The sequence below is a fragment of the Pongo pygmaeus genome, chromosome 6, assembly GCF_028885625.2.
Source record: "Pongo pygmaeus isolate AG05252 chromosome 6, NHGRI_mPonPyg2-v2.0_pri, whole genome shotgun sequence".
Taxonomy (NCBI): domain Eukaryota; kingdom Metazoa; phylum Chordata; class Mammalia; order Primates; family Hominidae; genus Pongo; species Pongo pygmaeus.
Genome location: NC_072379.2, coordinates 141,123,200 through 141,143,599, shown reverse-complemented (window position 1 = coordinate 141,143,599; position 20,400 = coordinate 141,123,200). Strand labels below are relative to the sequence as shown.

Genomic DNA, 20,400 nt, shown 5'->3' with positions numbered 1-20,400 from the left:
CTGGTTGGAAATAAGGCTCACCATGGGGATGCCAAACAGGTTGAACTCAAGGATAGTGGGGATAGACCATCGGAGGTCATCCCATGTGGCTGCATTGTCCCCCAGCCAATGAGCAGCAAATTTGCCAGATCCAGCAAAAGTAGAACGGGATAAGATGAAGTTCCTATTATTCATGAAGATGGTCTCCAGGGCTCTGGAAAGGAATACAGCCAGTGGAGTGTGAGGTGGGCTGTGAATGTCTAGGACTCACCTTACAATAAGAGCAGCAATGGACTTTCTAACCAAACTAAGAGAACAACACGAGGGTGTCATAAAGCAGGTGTCATAAACTTAGCACTATTTAGAGCTTCTTTCCCATTTCGGGGTAAGGTTTCAGATCTCATATAAGACAGTACAAACCTCTATATTCTAGCCCCCATAGCAATTTCTCTAGGCTCCCGTCCCCCGATTTTGTTTCCTCTATCTGGTTGGATCTGGTTGTGGTCTGGTCCTTTTGGTCTACAGTGTATTGGAACCACGATTTGAGTTATTTGTCCCATCTTTTTTCTAATGTCCTTTGGTTCCATGAATTTCTGCCATGCATAATCCTGTTCGGCACAGCACCTGCTCCGATGGGAGCTCTGCACCCTCTGCTGGACTAAAGGGAAAGTTCATGCACCAGCTGGTACACCTCTGAAACTTCAGAACTTATCCCTGGCTTCCTCTGAAACTTCAGACTTATTCTTAGCAATTCTCAATGTTAGCAAATTTTAATCTATGCAAAATAAGAGTCATTGAAATGAGTAAGTCTCAAAAGATCACATCTGATGCTTTCTATAAAGTTAAAAACAACATAGAAAATATTATTTTCATTGTATTATAAATAAAATATTACATGTTATGTAAAACGATATAGAAATGAAAGCAGGCCGGGTGCGGTGGCTCACGCCTGTAATCCCAGCACTTTGGGAGGCTGAGGCGGGTGGATCACAAGGTCAGGAGATCAAGACCAACCTGGCCAACACGGTGAAAACCCGTCTCTACTAAAAATACAGAAGTTAGCTGGACATGGTGGTGTGTGCCTGTAGCCCCAGCTACTCATACTCAGAAGGCTGAGGCAGCAGAATCGTTTGAACCCAAGAGGCAGAGGTTGCAGTGAGCCAAGATCGTGCCACTGCACTCCAGCCTGGGCGACAGAGCAAGGCTCTGTCTCAGGAAAAAAAAAAAAAAAGAAATAAATAAAAGCAAAGAAATTAAAAGCACGGAATTCAGAATGGTAATTACTTCAGGGGCACGGATGAACATACAGTGGGGTGACCTATGGTTGGATGTGGGCTGTTTGCCTAGCTTTTATTCTGGACATCTTTTGAACAGGCATTTTATTGAAATGACTCTCCTCTTTTGTTTTTTTCCCCCTGTAGTAAAAAGCCCACTTTTCCATTAGAGTTATAAAATTGAACAATAATACAATTAAAGGACAGTAAGACCTGAGCCATGCCACAATTGCTGCCAGCTCTTTGCAGGCAAGCTCTTCTTTCCTGCTTTCTAATACATGGTCTGAGACAAGTGTATCTTTTCCTAAAACCTCTCTCTGCAAGTCTTTACCACCAGGCACCAGGCAATTCCTCAAGACACTATCACTGTCACCAAGGCCTCCTCACTTCATTTTCCTAGGGATGTTTGGAGAGTCTATAAATACTGAATGGCTTATAATGGCAAAAGGGAGAAAATTTTGAAACGGAAAACTGCTTTAAGAAAGTAAAGTGCCTCATTCTGACAATTTGCTGTCAAAAATAGGGATAGGTTGGAGGAGAGGACTCACTCAACTCCTATCCCCACTTCTACTTTAATGTAGACTGGCCGACACTTTGCTTTTATTACCACTGGCTGCAGGTTTATTATACTCTGCAGTCATCAATCATGAAAGAAACACATTCAGCTTACATAGAGTGAAACCAAAACAGGGTTGAAGATATCTGTGGTTACAGTTTATTTAGAGGCAGGTTGATACTATAGTAAAACAGATTAGATAATTGCTCTTTTGTTTTTTGTTTTTTTAACATCTTAAAGGAACAGTCTTACTCAGAGGCTTTGTCTTTTCTATCTTTTAGTTTTCTCTTTTCTATCCCCCAGGTCTGGCCAATTTATAATCAGGTTGTGATCACTGAAAGACTCTAGTCTCCTTCGGCTTTCAGCCTAGAGGTGGGGGTAATTTTATTCCTGGTTGGCTCATTGTCCCCAAACTATGCTTCCATTTAAGGTTGAGCCAAATATTTATCAGATGAATGACTTTAGTTCTTCTGATGTCCAGATCCCATTGAATGAAAATTTTATCCATTTTTGACCCACTTCTGCCTCATGCCCAAAGACCAAGTTCCACTTATCTCCACTGTCCTCTGGGAGCGTAGGCCATTATGCCTGGCCAGAGAAATTAGAAAGACACCTACTATTTGCTCAATCACAATTACCTTTTAACTATTAACCATAACTATTAGAATATATTAACCAACCCATTCTCGATTTTATAGCACTTTTACCACATGGAGTCACAGGCAAAAAAGCAATTTGAAACTTTCTTCCCCTCCTCCAACCCTTTCTTACTCTTTCTTACCCTTACTACTCACTCTGTTTCCCACTTCTCATTCTTAGATAGAAGCATCTAAGAATAAAAATATATCAGAACAGGAGATTATGGGAATACCAATCCAATTCTCATTTCAGAGATGGGGAAATTGAGTCCTATTTATCCAGTTTATTTCTCAGGAAAAATAGAATGAGAGAGAAAAGACAAAGAGAAGATAATGAATCAGAAATATATGTCGTTCTTCCTAGAGCTTTTTTTTTTTTAACCAAAATACAAACTTTTACATTTTCTGGACAAGAACTCTCATCTGGATAATCTAACATAATGCAAAGTCATGAGGACAAAATAGTGCCGGAAAATAACACCGACCCAGTCTCTGCCTCGAAGTCATCAGGTCCCCTAGGTGCTGGGTCCTGCCCTTCCTCTCTCTCTCAAGCCAGGCATTTATCCAACAAAGTGTCTTCAGTACACACACTATTGATAAGGCTAAGGATATGGGCTGACTTTGCCCTCAAAAAGCTTACAGTCCAGCAGAGAGAAAATTAGCATCTAAAATTTGATACCATGTTTTTTGCATACTAAGCATACTGGAATATGAACAAATGTGGCACAGAAAATGGGAAATAATCTTTTCCTAGAACTGTCAGGAAAGTTTCCAGAATTGAGATCTGAGGTGAGGTTTTATAGATAAGTATATTTTGCAAAATGGACAGGGTAAGGAAGGCCATTCCATGCAGGGCAAATAGCACATGAAAGGCATGGAAGAACGAATAGCACTTGGATTTGGGAACAAGAAGAAGATGCAAAGGTGAGAGAAAAATTGTAAGAAAGGGTTAGATTATAAAGCACAGTTTGTTCATTTCTCTCCCCAGTGTAAATTTTAACATACATTCAATACACCCAGGAATCTTGATAAAATGCAGGTTTTGATTACTAAGTTCAGGGTTGAGGTCCAAGATGCTAATGTTTTCTGCTGATGCTGATGCAGCTGTTCCTTGGACTATGCTTCAAGTAGAAAGGGTAGAAGGTAGGTTACTGGGAGATAAGGGTAAAGTCAGGGAGATTAGTTCTGGGCCTAGTGTAATGATTTGTATGAGGGATGATGATAACCTAATTAAGAAGTATTATGGAGGAAGACGGAGGTGGTTACAGAAATGTTTCAAAAGTAACATCAAAAGGATCAAGGACTGATTGCATGTGAGAGCACAAAAGGCATAAAGGATGGCTTCATGCTTCTCACTTGGGAGTCTGGGATATAGGGATGCTGTTGCTACCAACCAAGATACAGAATTTAAGAGTTTCAGCCAGGTGTGGTGGCTCATGCCTGCAATCCCAGCACTTTTGGAGGCCGAGGCAGGCAGATCACCAGAGGTCGGGCATTTGAGACTAGCCTGACCAACATGGAGAAACCCCGTCTCTACTAAAAATACAAAATTAGCTGGGCATGGTGGTGCATGCCTGTAATCCCAGCTACTCAGGAGCCTGAGGCAGGAAAATCGCTTGAACCCGGGATGCGGAGGTTTCATTGAGCTGAGATCGTGCCATTGCACTCCAGCCTGGGCAACAAGAGCGAAACTTTGTCTCAAAAAAAAAAAAAAAAAAGAATTTAACGGCTTCAAAAATGATCAGCTACAGTGGGAAGATTAGGTGAAAACAGGTAACAGAGCAAGGTGAATGGTATTTGAGGTACTACAAAATATCCAAGTAGACAACGTCAGAAGATTGTTTTGGATATTTGTGTCTAAAAATTATGGAAACATCCCAGGTATAATTATAGATTTTAAAATCATTAGAATTAATTACAGTGAAAACCATGAAAAGAAATAAATTACTTATAAATTACCTATGTGTTGGCATAGACTGTAAAGAGAAGAGGCCAGAGGATGGATTCCTAAGAATCATCAACAGTGAAAGAGCTGATGGAGAAGATCCAGGCACACAGATGAGAAGCAACAGCTGGAAAGAGAGCAGAGGCACCAGGCAGAGCAGTATCTGTTTTAATTTTTTTTTTTTGAGACGGAGTTTCACTCTTGTTGCCCAGGCTGGAGTGCAATAGCGTGATCTCGGCTCACTGCAACCTCCTTCTCCTGGGTTCAAGCGATCCTCCTGCCTCAGCCTCCAAAATAGCTGGGATTACAGGTGCCTGCCACCACACCCGACTAATTTTTCTATTTTTAGTAGAGACGAGGTTTCACTATGTTGGCCAGGCTGGTCTCAAACTCCTGACCTCAGGTGATCTGCCCACCTCAGCCTCCCAAAGTGCTTGGATTACAGACGTAAGCCACCATACCCGGCCAGCAGAGCAGTATCTTAAAGACTGAAGGAGCTAAGTTTAAAGGAGTGGTTATGGCCTTGAGTACCAAGGAGAAAGAGAAGTCAAGTAAGAAAAGGACTGAGACAGGCCCCATAAACCCATCAAAGTCTCCCTGTCTTCTAAAGCACAACAGTGCTCTAGAAACACCAAAACAGGAGGAGAGAAGCCGAGAAAGACAAAGATGCTCTTTCCTAAGCCACTGGAGGATCCACAGCAGCTCTTTAGTTTCCCCATCTGTGCTGCAAATTCAAATTAAAATCTTAAGCCTGGCCCCAAATTTTCTTGCTCTCTTAGATATAATGATTGTATTGTACCATCTTCCACAGAAGAACAGCACAGTGAGACGAGGAGTTATTTCTCAATTTACAAAGTCACAAGTAAACAATCTACATAACAAGAGATAAAGGATGTAATGGTTTGCAGAACACATTTGTCTCCTTGGCAGACTTTCATAATGGGTGGTGGTGGCAACAGCAGTAATGGTGGTGGTGATAGTCATGGTGGCGATGGGGATGGTGATGATGGTGATGGTGGTGGCAGGGATGGTGGTGGTGGTGATGGTAGTGGTGGTGGTTATGATGGTGATGGTGAATGGTGGTCATGGTGGGTGGTGGTGATGGTGGTAGTGATTGTGGTGGTGGGGGGGATGGTAGTGATAACTGTGGTGGTGGTGACGGTGATAATAGTGGTAGTGATGGTGGTGGTGATGGCAATAATGGTGGTAGTGGTGGTAATGGTGTGGTTATGACGATGGTGATGGTGTTAGGTAATGATGGTGGTGGTGATGGTGATAGTTGTGTGTGCACGTGTGTATGTGTGTGTGTGTGTGTCTTGGGGCAGAAGGGAGAATTATGAGGTAGATAATCAGGGCATTGGGAAGGAAATAGAAGGGTATGATGTAGCATTTCCAGATAAATAAAGGAAATACAAGTAAATTCAAATTCCAAATAAAAAAATGAGTAATTTTTAGTATGAGAATGTCCCACACAAATTTAATTTGGTGTCCTGTATTTTTATTTGCTAAAATCAAGCAATCCTAGTGCATTCAGTAAAAGGATCCAAGCAAGAGCTGACTTTCAGCTGAGGACTCTAAATGCCTTACACAGTATTGCCTGCTAGTATCCTTGAAATAAGCTCCTTAGCCATAAGCCAATCAAAAATAATCCTGTACGGAAACCAAGGGTGTACACGAGAGGAACTCTTAAATACTCTGTAAGAACAGAGTTTTTCTATTTTTATAAATGCAAAAAATATTTGAACAATATATTACTTATAGAACAGAAGAAAAACACTCCACCTCCACCTCCCACCTCCACATATCTGGAATTAGGGTGAAAACCAAGTCCTTACAAGTTTGTGGTTCTTGCCATGGAGTGGCCATACAAGCTGTGGATGTCATAGTGAAGGCCCCCATGAAACTCCGTGTCCATGCAGAGAGTTCTTGCAAAAAGTAAGTGATCCAGAACTCCTGGAGGGAAATACTCATTAGTGAGGCACTTCCTCATTAACCATCTTTAACAAAATAGCAGCCCAATTATTTTCTTCCTGATTACTGTACCTTCCCCACCAATTTCCACCTGACCAAATCTGTTCCAGATTTTAAATTCTATCCTAAATGCTATTTCCTGCCTGGGGCTAACATTGAGACCTCCAAGGAGATGGATTATTAAAATTAATCTGCATTCCCTTGAGCTCACAAAGAATCATGGTGAGGGGAGGCAACTGAGAAATGTGCTCAGAGCAAACGCAGTGGATCTGAGCCTAAGTATAAAGCATATAATGTTTATCTACATATATTTAATCAAGAGAAATTGAGTGTACATACAATGTATAGGTATAAGGCAGAGAAAGGGAACTTTTTCTTTTTTATAATACAGTCACACTTAAAAGAAAAATAGAGGCCGGTTGCAGTGGCTCACGCCTGTAATCCCAGCACTTTGGGAGGCCAAGGCAGGTACATCACCTGAGGTCAAGAGCTCGAGACCAGCCTGACCAATATGGAGAAACCGCGTCTCTACTAAAATTACAAAAATTAACTAGGCATGGTGGCGTGCGCCTATAGTCCCAGCTGCTTGGGAGGCTGAGGCAGGAGAATCACCTGAGCCCGAGAGGCAGAGGTGGCAGTGAGCTGAGATCGTGCCACTGCACTCCAGACTGGGTGACAGAGCGAGACTACATCTCAGAAAAGAAAAATAAGGTGTAACATTTGGGTAGTTTGATAGTTTGATGTGTAAGTACTCAAATCCTGCCTCTGAGAATTCTCATTGCTTGCATTTTCCCTTCCTCAAGCCTGAAATGGTCAGTCTTCTCTGCCACTTCCTCTCCTTGTGAACTCTTCACTGGGGCCGTATCTACCTTCCTTCACGAAGTCTTGCCCATACCTAGAACCTGAGTGTGAGGCACAATTCCAGAAAGAAGTGAGACCACGAAAGACTGAGGTTGAGTTTTTCCTACCCAGTATAACAGAATCAAGGTTTGGAGTTGGAAATTAAGTTGAAATGTAAGATGGGAAGAAAATTCTATTTCTTGCACAGCTTGGTATGTGGCATGAGATTCACAACCACTTCGATGCTCTTTCTCATGCTAATTAATGTGCACTATGCAATCCTGGAAAGGGGAGGGGCTGCCTGGCTATGAGCAAAAGTGGACAGTCATATGTGAGTAGACAAAAGCTGGGGGTAGGGAGTGGGGTGCCCACCAGAAGCAAGCAGAAAGTGATAGGATTGAGGTTTTCTGTAGGGAAAAAAAAAAATCAAAAACAAAATTTAGTTTCGGCCAAAAAGAGGATTGACAGATTAAGAAAAAATAAACATGATAAACTAATCCAGAGTGGAAAAGTGGGGGAATATAGACAGAGCAGAGAAGAACAACGAGTAAGTCGAAAAAGCAAACAGTAGATTTTCAAGAGATCAAGACTTTCTCCAAAAAATTATTTACTCTTTGAGTGACCAAAAGAAGTTAAAGAAACAGCTGTACCTTGGTCTCAGGGGAATAAGTAAAGTGGGCAAATCAGAATACACTGACTGTTCAGATGCCCAACATGCCAGCATTCTCTTCCTGGAAATATAAGAAGATGATACCTTCCGTAGAGGTTAAGCTGAGGCTACGTGACCAGATTCTAGCAAAGAAATGTGGGCCAGTTGGGTACACCTCCCTTCTAGGCCTGCCCATAAAATCTTCTCCACCCTCTCTCTCCCTCACCCGGGAAGCCAGAAACAAAGGTCTCTGAGGAGATGGGAGAACCAGACATAGATCCGAGTCACCACTTGGATTCAAGTCACCCATCCCTCACCAAAGTATGATGTGAGCAAAAAACAAACGAGTATGATGTGAGCAAAAAGTAAATGATTATTGTGTTAATCCACTGAGATATTGGTATTTATTTGTTGCCAGAGCATAGTGTATTCTATACTGCCACCGCTACCCGCCACCTCCACACATATTCTTTCAAAATCAGAAACTGGAAAATTGACCTTGACTAGAAATGGGACCTATAAATAGGACCTTGAAGGCACCACTGATGCTTTAAACTGTTGTTAATGATCAGAGAGAGAGGGAGGAAGGGAGGGAAAAAAGAAAAAGGAAAAAGGGAAGAAGGAAGGAACGGAGGGTGAGGAGGAAAGAAGGAAGGCAAGAATAAAGAAAACAGTTAAGAAGATTACAGGTTTACTTCAATTTAAGGTAGTCTGTATCCTAAAGTGTCCTGAAATTCTCATAGATTTTAAAATTGACACCTGAGGGATTTGGGGGAAATGAACAGGATGAAAGCATTTCGAACTCTAGACTGGAAGGGCAGCCAGAGGAGGTAGGCAGGCTCAGACTTTCTCACACGCTTGCCCTGGAGTTATGACAGCAAAAGGGTAATCTGCTGCAGAGACTTCGGCAGAGGAGTGTTCAGGATGTTTAGGAAACCCCTTAGACTGGGAAGTGAAATTGCTTCTGACCACACTGAGTATTACTGAGGGTGTTTTAAACATGGCTTATTCCTACATCATAACAAACAGGTGAAAACTTACTAGGAAGAAAAGGAGGAAAGTTCAAGTTGTTGGATTCACACTGGTTATCAGAAGCTTGGAGTAAGCTAGACACTTCATTCATTTCCTTCAAAGACACAAAACACACAAAGTGTAAAATGTGATTGAGCTACATTTAGCTGTTGAGAAATGCTTACTGAACTAGGAGCCAGGATATCTGGGTCCCTTATTAACTGCTTTTTGGATTTTAAATAATCTCCCTAATTTTTCTTACCCTCTGTTTCATCTTTTATAAAATTGAGTCATTGGATTAGGTTATATATGTGTAAGGTATATCCCACTTCTAAATGACAGTGGACACATTTTTACCTTTTATAAACTGATTTCAATCAGCTAATTCAGAATACCATTTCAAAGGTTGATCCTTGCCTTAAAAATTGTAAAGATTTTATTGTTATTGTTAAGAACCTAAGATAAACTAACATTTCTATTGTATAACTGTCCCTATCCTTTATTCCTCTGAGTGAGGAACAATAAGAGAATATAATTAAGATCAAATCTATTTTCTTACATGAATTAAAAATAAGTGATGTCTAATCTTGGTAACAAACAATTTTTTTTATCATTGCACATCTTATTCATCAGAGTGCTTCCGAAAGTGACTGCTCCAATGCCTTGCACACTGTCACTCAGAGAATATTTGTTGAAGAAATTCCTATCGTTCTTCCATAAAAATACGAGACCCTCGTTAAATTATTCTCTAATGATTAATTCAAATTTTTATGAATCAATGCTACAAATAGTAGCAATTATAATACTGTTTTAATAAAACAGTATTTTTAAGCTGACAACCAGTTAATGGAGAAAGCAAAAACTTTATCAAAATGAAATAACCAGTTGATGAAAGAGGCAGGATGAGAACCTAAGGCTCTTAGGAGTCTAATTCACTGGATATAGACTCAGCATTAAGTAAAATAATTTTGAATACTACTATGTAAAGCAAACTATTTTTTATTACACATCAAGGTCAAAACTCATCTGAAAATTTGGCACATCTGTTTCCAAAGGAAATTTGAGTCAGCAATAATAACTTACAATCCACACTCCATCAAACTCCAGATGATCATGAAATTTAGCAACCTGATCTGTCCACCACTCAGTGCATACTGGGTTGGTATAATCGGGAAAGACTGTCGGTCCCGGATATCCCTAGGACACAAAGAGGAAGGCAGTGGCAATCAGCTCGGTTGAAGGTTTTTCATTTTTACCAACAGTGATTTCTTCTACTAGGACCCTCATTTTGCTTGTCATTTTAGAAGTAAAATGTGTGACTCCCCCAACAAAAACTAAACAATAAAATGCATACAAGGAACAAGAAGAAGAAACAATAAAAGGAAAAGCAACTGAGTAGATCAATGAAAAGCCACCATAAGTCCTTTCCTGTGCAAAAGAAAATTTAAAAAGTACAATTGCATTATGTCGGGCCAGTTGGGAGACAAATTGTTTAAAATACTAGAAAGTCTGTATACTATTTTTCAAGAGAATGAACTTTTTTCGAGTGTTGTTAATTAAAGGTCACATAAAGTCTACTTTGAATAATTATGATTATAAATAATGTGCTGATATTTTTGGCATATAAGCAATATTTTATAAATGGTTGAATGAAGTTTGCGCTTCTTACTCAGATCATTTTTTAAATTCTACCTCCCTTTTCTGTCTATGCCTATCAAACAATAGCTTTAAAGATTTTCCACAACAAAGATATAACCATAGCCAAATTTTTGAAAATCCTTAATTAAAAGGATACCAGTTTTTGTGAAAAATTTTTGCTCATTTTCCCCATAAATTTATAGATTGTAATTTAGGAACAACTTTACACTCTGGGAACATAATGAATACATATTTTTAAATGTGGATAATTCTCAGAATTCAAGATGGGAGCTTGAACTACCCACAGTAAATGGATTGAGCTCTTGACTCTTTGTTTTAGGTGATGGGCATCAAGTAACAATTAGATGTAACTTTGCACTCCAGGAAACAGGTGGTGTCACAAAACAGTCACCTACAGCAACATTCAACCTAGAGCAGGCCAGCAAATTTTATTCAACCAAGTGCATTTAAAACAAACCACTGGACAGGCACGGTGACTCACGCCTGTAATCCCAACACTTTGGGAGGCTGAGGCAGGTGGATCACGAGGTCAGGAGTTCGAGACCAGTCTGGCCAAGAGGGTGAAATTCCGTCTCTACTAAAAATACAAAAATCAGCCAGGCATGGTGGCAGGCACCTGTAATTCCAGCTACCTGGGAGGCTAAGACAGGAGAATCGCTTGAACCTGGGAGGCAGAGGTTGCAATGAGCTGAGATCGTGCCAATGCACTCTAGCCTGAGCAACAGAGCAAGATTCCATTTCAAAAAAAAAAAAAAAAACAAAACACACACACCACTATGCACCTCCACTACTGCTATCTCTGCCAACGTCTTAGATTAAATGATTCATGCCATTTATTGGTCAATGAAGTCAACCATCTAATTCATTCTTTGTAATTATATGCAAATTCTTAATTACATATCACTCAAATATGAGTACGATTGAAACGACTCATAAGTGTGGATAAAATTTTAGGTGAGCAAAATAATTTTTATTTGACTATGGACTCCAAATGCAGTATATAAATATGGGCTTATCTAATATTTTAGAAATTAGCTTCTAACGAAACAGTAAAAGCAAAGATTTGGTGTGCAGAAGAAAGAAAACTTTCCTACTGCTTCATGAAAAGTTAGAATCAATGAAAAAAAAAGTAAATAGAATTAAGCATCGAAAGAGTCAATGAAAGGAATTAAGTGAGCAGAGTTTGTTAAGTGATCATCCATAACCCTGAAAAGACAGTTTCGCAAAATAAACTACTCAGGAGCAACAAGATCTGCAGTCACATGAACTCTCTAGATGAAGCACCAATTTGAGTAAATCTTACAGAATCCAATCATCTAGGGCTGACGCTACATATAATTGAAATTGCCTATGTGATTTGATTTAAAGTACTCTCAGAAATTTAGTTATCCTGAATATAGGCCCCAGCTCAGCCTATTCCACTGCCTGAGTCGGCTACCTTAGAATCAAAACTGTGCTCTATCTATAAGTCTTATGTAAATTTAAAATATAGGCCAGGCATGGTGGCTCACACCTGTAATCCCAGCACTTTGGAAGGCTGAGGCAGGCGAATTACCCAAGGTCAGGAGTTCGAGATCAACCTGGCCAACATGGAGAAACCCCGTCTCTACTAAAAATACAAAAATTAGTCGAGCATGGTGGCGTGTGCCTGTAATCCCAGCTACTCGGGAGGCTGAGGTAGGAGAACCGCTTGAACCCAGGAGTCAGAGGTTGCAGTGAGTCAAGATCATGCCATTGCACTCAGCCAGGGTGACAAAAGTGAAACTCCATCTCAAAAAAATAAAAATTAAAAATTAAAAAAATAAAATATATTAGCTGAGATGAGTTCCACATTAATCCATGAGCATCTTGCTATATTTTTGTAGTTGAATTTATTGTCTTGGGAAAGAGAAATTTGGAGGTGGGAGGGCTTTAGGTAACTGATTTTTCTTCTAGTTATATATTGTTTCTCAACTATCTATGGTATTAGAGGATCAAGGCTAGCTTTTTAAATTCTTCAGGTTTTTAATCATTCTATTATTATATCTACTGGTTTAAAATAGTAATAAAAGAAACCTCTAAAGCCATAAAAACAGTAACAATATTGTAACTCGCCTTTCACTCATCTTCGTACCAAAAGTACAAACTCCCCAAAACAATCATAATTTACTTTGATTTTCTTAAGAAATTACCTCCCCAACAGCAAAGCCATTGTTCCCCAAGATCCACACTCTCTTTAGGCTTCCATTATTATAGGGCTCGTAGTTAGAGTTTTTGGAGATGCCAGGATTCTAATAAAGAAATATGATATAAATATTATTTTCATAAATTTTTTGCACTGGGAAAGAAAAAATAAGGTAACAAGTGTTTGAACATACCATAATAATAAGATATTTCTGTCCATTGTCATGTAACTCCTTGACAAAATCTGGGAGACCAGAGTAAGCGACTTCATCAACAGTGAAATCCTTCTTTCCATCCATGTAGTCTATGTCAGAGTACTGGACATCCTGAAAGAGAGCTCTGGCCAATCAGAACCTAGGAAACAGCACTGTGCTGATGGAAAGTATTACAGCTCTGGTTCCTGACCATTGAAAATGAAACCATATTTTCTATGATCCTGGAATTTCCAGGGCTTGGCTACTTCTTAGGAGTAAATAAGCCATCTTTGAAAGACATGATTGCAGTTTGGTTGCTGTTTTACCTCCTTGTCCTGACAGGTGCATGTCATAAGGTATTGGGAGGGACTTGAGAGCAGGAATTGCATCTTGTTCATCTCTGTAACTTGAGAGCTTGGATGCTTGACATAATACAGATGCTCTTTAAATGATTTTTTGAATGAATCATATTATTAATGTTATAACCATGTACTAACTTAACCCAAGCATCAAGCCAGAATATATCATATGAGGAGAAGATGATCTTTTGCCCTATGAAAGTACTAGAGTAATGATTAACAAAGATCAATGACAAAAAGATAAAGCCTTACTCAACTAAACTCTCATGCACACATTTTTCCTTGTGTTTGCATATCAGCCTATGGGGAGCAGGTGTTATTCTTAGTGAGCAAATTGAAATGTGGGGGAGTTCAGTGACATTTCCCAAAATACATGCACTGGGAGGTAGCGGGGCTGATGAGGGCTTTGGGGACAGGCTCTTTGGCTTCAGATGCTCTTCTTTTCCCCAATCTGCCACCTTCCTCAAAGACAAAGGAAGTGTTCTTCTAAGTGTTCCTCAAGTATCATACAGTAGGCGTCTCGACCTTACAGGCCTGAAGGAAAATGTGGCTTATGGCCTGTTGCCCAAAGTGGCATCAACTGTTCTAATACTGCGCAGTCATTTAGGACCCAGGTGTCCTCCACAAACAAATGTAGGGAAAGATTCTATTTGTGGAAGAAAATTCTTCCTGGAATTGGATGTTTGTGGATAATAGATATGGGAGAAGTAAAATTAAACACAATCAATTCCCCTTTGACACCAAAACACATTGACCATCTGTTTTTTTTCACAGGAAAAATTGATCCCCCTGCCTGCCCTCATCATTACTCTGAGAGGGGATTGAAGAACCCTGAAGGCAGGCCAAAGCCATTTCCACATGTTCAGTCTTCCTTCAGATGTTAACATTATATTCTTTTTTTTTTTTTTTTAAGATAGAGCCTCACTCTGTCACCCAGGCTGGAGTGCAGTGGCGCGATCTCAGCTCACTACAACCTCTGCCTCCAGGTTCAAGTGATTCTCCTGCCTCAGCCTGCTTTGTAGCTGGGATTACAGGCATGTGCCACCACACCTGGGTAATTTTTTTGTATTTTTAATAGAGACGGAGCTTCACCATGTTGACCAGGCTAGTCTCAAGCTCCTGACCTCAAGTGATCTGCCCGCCTCAGCCTCCCAAAATGCTGATATTACAGGCATGAGCCACCGCACTGGGCCAACACTATATTCTTACATCAAAGTTTCAAAATCCCAAAGAGCTACCCCAAATAAGTTGTTATGATAAATTCATTAGCCACAAGTTATGCATCTCCTGGAGAAGATCATCAAATATTACACACTTAATAATTATCTTGACTTACTGGTGGACATTGAACATCATAAATACTGATGCAACCATGAAGCTTCAAAATTAGAGTTTATCAGATCTGGGAGGAGTATACGAGGTCACCGTGAGAAACTCATTTACTGTAAGTCATTATAATCATCAGCTCTTGTTACTCATGTCACCTCCAGTGTTGCTTTCTCTAATAACATAGTAGCTAACTTTGATGACATTCACCATCTGTGCTAGATGCTTTACATGCACAGTATAAGGCGTTCCTTACTACCAGCACACCAAAGTAAGTCTTACATTCTCATTCTATAAAGGTGGAAACTAAGGCTCAGAGATGTTAATTAACTAGCGCAACATTGCACAGAGCTATGAAGAGGTAAAGCTAACATTCAAAGCCACATCTATCAGACTTCATTAACAGTATACTTTTCATGCTCAGATACATAACTTAACATGCAAATTTCTGCCAGCAAGTGTGCCTGTCTACCAGTCTATTGATTTATCTACATTTTTCCTAATAAATTGAATTTAATGCAAAAAATAAAAATGGGAATTGGTGTCAAATGCATGGTAAAAGAAGTTTTAACTTACATATGGTATCTCAGCTAAACGATTTCGGCTTACAACTTCTTTCAATTTATTGATGCCACCATAATCCCTGCGACTAAGCTGGAACCCAAGACTCCAATAGGGAGGCAAGAATGGCCGTCCAACAAGCTGAAAAGATAAGTAAGTGTGTAGGCTTTTAGCATAAACATTAGCCCCATTTCATTTTCTGTGAAGTTCCCAGAGCTGAAAACGTCAGAGCTAAGAGTAATCTGCTAGAATAATTTGTGAAATCCCACTATCACATCCTTCTTTACTAAGTACATAAATGTATTCCCAACATCAGACACTAATAAAATTTGCAGAAAATGTTTCAGTAATGGTGTCATCTTGGGGAAAACTGGTGACATTCATTATTCTATAACTGTTTTTCTGAATATTTGATCACAGTGTGGCAAGGGCTAATATGGGCACTTGGAATATAGTGGCACAGAGCAAACATAGCTCCTGCCCTCAGAGAGCTTAGAGGAAATAAATAAATGCCTAATATAATTTCAGATAGTGGTGTGTGCAAAGGGTAAAGGAATAAGAACTGATGGGATTAGGAGTGAGATTACAGGCACCATGCCCAGCTAATTTTTGTGTTTTTAGTAGAGACAGGGCTCTGCCATGTTGGCCAGGCTGGTCTCGACCTCCTGACCTCAAGTGATTCGCCCACCTTGGCCTCCCAAAGTGCTGGAATTTCAAGCGTGAGCCACTGCGCCCAACCTCAAGTTTCTTCCTTTTCTATAATTTGAGTCAAATATGAATAGCTAGCAAAGTTTATTCAGGTAGTTCCTTTTCACTGAATTTTAACTTATTGAATGAATAAGCTTTGCTGATTTGTGGGATACATGAACGGACTATGAGTTACTTGAAAGCAGGATGGTGTCTGACTTCTTTTTGCATTTCTCAAGCCTTGCATAGTGTCTCTTTGTAATGCAGAAAGCACCCAATAAAGGTCATCAAAATAATAAACAATAGATGAAAGACTCACTATCCCAGCATTTATAATCCATACAGTTTACTAATACCTTTTATTTTTCTTTTATTAATTTATAATGGGTATATGAGATAATAGCAGTAAATAATGACTATCTAAATGCAAAGACATACCTCCAAGTATTCCTGAACCACTTGTTCTGGAGTGTTTCCTAGGAATACATAAAAGTCAAGAATGCCTCCAATCGTGCGATAAGTGATTGCAGGAGCTGGCTGAAGGGTAACCTCTGAAAAAATTATAATGAGATTTATTAGAATCTTATGGTTGGAAGTAAACTCTTCTCTGCAGTATAAATAGCTGAGCCACCTAAAAGAGTCTCAGTCTCATTTTGAAAGGGATGAAAATCACACTGTCTTTTTATCAGAGGACTGTTGTTGGAGTTTATCAAAGTATTGAATGTGTAAGACACCAATGAAGAATTGATCTTTTTTTTTTTTTAAAGAGAAAGAAGAACAAATTTTATTTTAACCTGGCCACATAAAAATACAAGCTTCTGGGTTTTGCGAGTAGCTTCACCCAAAAAACGTTTTAAAAATTTTATTAGATGAGTTTGACTACAATTAAATATTTTAAAATAAATAAAAATGCTTATTAGAGTACCATTAATCCAGAAGCTGGAGAAGGAAGATTTGGAGAGTGGGAAAAGGGTGGGTGGGCTATGAGAAACAGCCTACAAAACACAGCCTTGTTGCCCACAGACAGAAAGCACAATTTACACGTTGAAATCTACAGGTATTTTTGGAATGCGTCTATCAGTGGATCCTATTTTCTACAGACTATGAGGGGAAACATTATATCAAAGAAGACCCCTGAAGTGGTTTTCAATGAAAATAATGTCAAGTATGACCTGGATTTGTAGACAGGTTAACCTACTTTCAGGTTCCAGTCTCAACAAAAGTATTGTAGGTTCAAAATACTTTCTGTTCAACAGTGATCTCACCATAAAAGTAATATGTATAAAAGCAGAATCCTAAAACATATTTCTACCTACAGAAGATAAAAAGATGTTTCCTACCCATGGCATTACTGTTCATCAGAAAAACTCCAAAAGAGGAGCCACTGGCATCTTCAAGGCACAAGAAGAAGGTATGAGCTCCATACAGATTAATCATGCCCTATCAGCAAAACAGAAGAAAAGTAATAGTGTTATGTGTTAAGAAAGTTTTCATTCACCCTAAAATAAATTCAAAAGCCATCTGTAACATATACTTGGTCAATACTTCATGTAGTTTAACATTGTATCAAAAAGGCATTGAAATGATATTATCAACTGGAAAATGAATAAACAAAATACAGTATATCTATACGAAAGAATTCCATTCAACAATAATAAAATAATCATACACACTACAATATAAATAAACCTTGAAAGTGTTATGCTAAGGGAAAGAAACAGACACAAACAACCATATATTGTATGATTTCATTGATATGAAATATCTAGAAAAGTCAAATCTATAGGGATAGAAAGTAGGTTAGTAATTGGCTAAGGCTGAAGCGAGCTCTGGAGCTCAAAGGGCAGAAGGGATCCTATTGTGGTGATGTCAAAGTTATAGAACTGGATTATGACGATGCTTGCCCAATTCAGTATATGTGTTCAAAGCCATTGAATTGCACACTTAAAACAGATGAATTTTTTGGCCTATAAATTATAACTCAGTCAAGTTCTTTTGTAAACATATTTGCTATGATGTATACCAAAATATTAGCAGAAAGTGATGGTATTATGAGTAATTTTGAACTTTTTACGCCTAGTTGTATTTTCTAATGTTTCTGTAGTTCACATATAATACTGAAGTGGTAAAAAAACAAAAGCTTAAAGCTAATAAAAAGAGAAAGAAAAAATATTGAAATCTGTGACAAAGCTGTGATGAGCACTGACATAAGAAGAGATTGTGTGTGTGTGTGTGTGTGTGTGTGTGTAACTCTAAGTGCTGTAAGAATAAAATAAGTTGAGATTAGAATACGGAGAATGTTTTACAAGTTCCCTGTGTGACAGTATTATCATCTTAGCCAAAGCATAAGGCAATAATACTGATAATGGTAAATACCAGGAGAGGGAAAAAAAGGGTCAACATAATTTGCAAAATTGAGAAGATCAATAAGCCTCAGCTAGATGTAAAATTATAGCCAGGAAAACTAATGGCATCACACTTGGATAGCATACAGACAAAATTTTTAAAATACATTTTAAAGAAAGAAAAAAGCAGGGGAGAAAGGAAAGAAAAAGGAAAGGAAGAAAAACAGGAAGGATGGAAGGCATTACATCAAATTTGTGACTATACAATTTAGGAATCTCAGCTATAGAAAGTCAAACGTAGTACGATTCATAGTATTCAATATTTGCCAGGGTCCTTGACCAAACATTTATTACATGCGTTGGCCATTGCTTTTTTGTCTTTGCTCTGCTCAGCAAGTTCACTCCCTCCATTGCATCCGATGCTGGTAGCTGGGCTACAGGTTAATGTGCTACTTGCTTTGTTCATCTCCTGCCAAATATGAATTGCAAAATGTCAGCTCTCTCCCTTGCACCATACTTCAACTTGCAGCTCTTGCACGGATCCAAGAAATATCATCAGCACAATGGAGGCTTCAAGACATGCTCTACAAACCTATGTGACTCAAAGCGTTGTCCATGAAACAATACTTCCTCAAACCCTTTGTTATCAGTCAGCCACAAGAGAAGTACAAAAACCAAAAGTCAAAGTTTAGATATTATTTTATAGCAATTGAAAAGGGTAATATTTTATGTCTGTTCAACTGAAAATTTAGGCTTTTTTGGTATGTCTTTGGGTTTTTGTATTTCATTTTTTCAGTAATATATTTTAATTGTATTTTACAAAATTATTGCCCATGCTGGATTTTTTTTTTTTTAAAGAAACTAGTCCTTCACTCCAGATAAGCTGAGAGGCACTAATCCAGAGCAGTCTTTCTCCCACTTTAATATGAATGTGAGTCGCCTGGGGATCTTGTAAAAATGCAGATTTGGATCCAGTGGGTCTGGGCTATGGCCTGAGATTCTGCATTTTTAACAACCTCCCAGGTGATGCCAACGCTGACGTCTCTGAAACATACTTTCACTAGCAAACACCTAGAACAGTATGAAAGCTGTCAAAAGAGACATTTTTAGTCCACCGAGTTCTACTGAGCATGGCTCCTACTGAAGCCTTCCTTTCCTCAGTTATTAAACCAAGACATAGTAATTTGGCAGAAGTATACTAGGTTCTAATATAATCATGAAATTGTATTTCCCATTAAAAGTGAAATTTGTTTAAAAAAATGCTGCATTTCGAATTGCTAGAAAATTTCCAATTTAATTTTTTTATTTTTAATATTGCTATATTCCTGAATTTATAGGCCTCAAGAACAAATATTCCTCAATACTAACACATCTAAAATGAGCAAAGTAAAATAGATGTATTCCTGCAGGCTACTTTTAGGAAAGGAAGGAGGATATCCCCTACTGTGGGCGATACTCAGGAGGAAAGGCACCTCACCTCGGTGGGGGTAGCATCCCGGGTGAAGATGGGCCAGGTCTTCCAGGTCATATTGTGGCGGTACTGCTGGTGCACATGCTCTCCCAGCCCATACACGTTGAAACTGGGCAGTCGGAAAGACAGTTGCAGGTACTGCTGGGCATACTGGAGGGGCCCGATGCTCGTGTCCAACCTGGGCCATGGGGTAAGTAGAGCAAGAATCACCGAAAAACACTCTTTCCTCAGCCAGGAAGCTATCTTCTCCTTTCCACATACACTTAGACCTGTTGTTTCAGGCGTTAGCAATTTTCATACTACCTTTGAAGGCCTTTCTAGGGTACCTCTGGTTCTTTGATTCTAGAGGAAGACAGCATTAGTGCCAGGATGCCAGGAGCTCAGGCTGGACAATTGGGGAAAGAGAGCAGAGTTGACTTCATATTTAATGTGCATCTACTACATGCCAGGCACCACTCTGGGTGTTTTATAAACAAAGTCTCATTGCCCCTAGCAAAAGTGGATATGTTGAGTCCCTTTTTTTGGACAAGGAAACTGATACTGTTGAGGATAGGTATTTTGCCTGATATATAACACAGCTGACTGTTGATCTGCTGGTACCAAGATGTGAATACTGGTTTTACTGACACTAATACTTCTATTTACTCCAGTACAGTTTGTGAATTAAGCTCAAACTGTTGGTCACTGTTTGATAGTAAAATTCACAGTAAATAATAATTCAAAATGATAGACAATGAAGTTTGAGTTCCAGTATGAATAATAATTTAAAACA

At 39.1% G+C, this 20,400-nt stretch overlaps 1 protein-coding gene across 1 annotated transcript in view; it reads right to left on the bottom strand.

Moving 5' to 3' along the window:
• Positions 1–20,400, bottom strand: part of MGAM2 (maltase-glucoamylase 2 (putative)) — a 109,988-nt gene that overhangs the window by 67,828 nt on the left and 21,760 nt on the right. Inside the window, exons 7-16 of the mRNA XM_054493932.1 lie at positions 19,635–19,806; positions 17,153–17,252; positions 16,251–16,363; positions 15,141–15,266; positions 12,880–13,011; positions 12,694–12,792; positions 9,947–10,060; positions 8,894–8,978; positions 6,228–6,345; positions 22–193 (exon numbers count right to left, since the gene is read on the bottom strand). Of these exons, the coding sequence (XP_054349907.1) occupies positions 22–193; positions 6,228–6,345; positions 8,894–8,978; positions 9,947–10,060; positions 12,694–12,792; positions 12,880–13,011; positions 15,141–15,266; positions 16,251–16,363; positions 17,153–17,252; positions 19,635–19,806 (1,231 nt within the window). The remainder of the gene's footprint in view (positions 1–21; positions 194–6,227; positions 6,346–8,893; positions 8,979–9,946; positions 10,061–12,693; positions 12,793–12,879; positions 13,012–15,140; positions 15,267–16,250; positions 16,364–17,152; positions 17,253–19,634; positions 19,807–20,400) is intronic.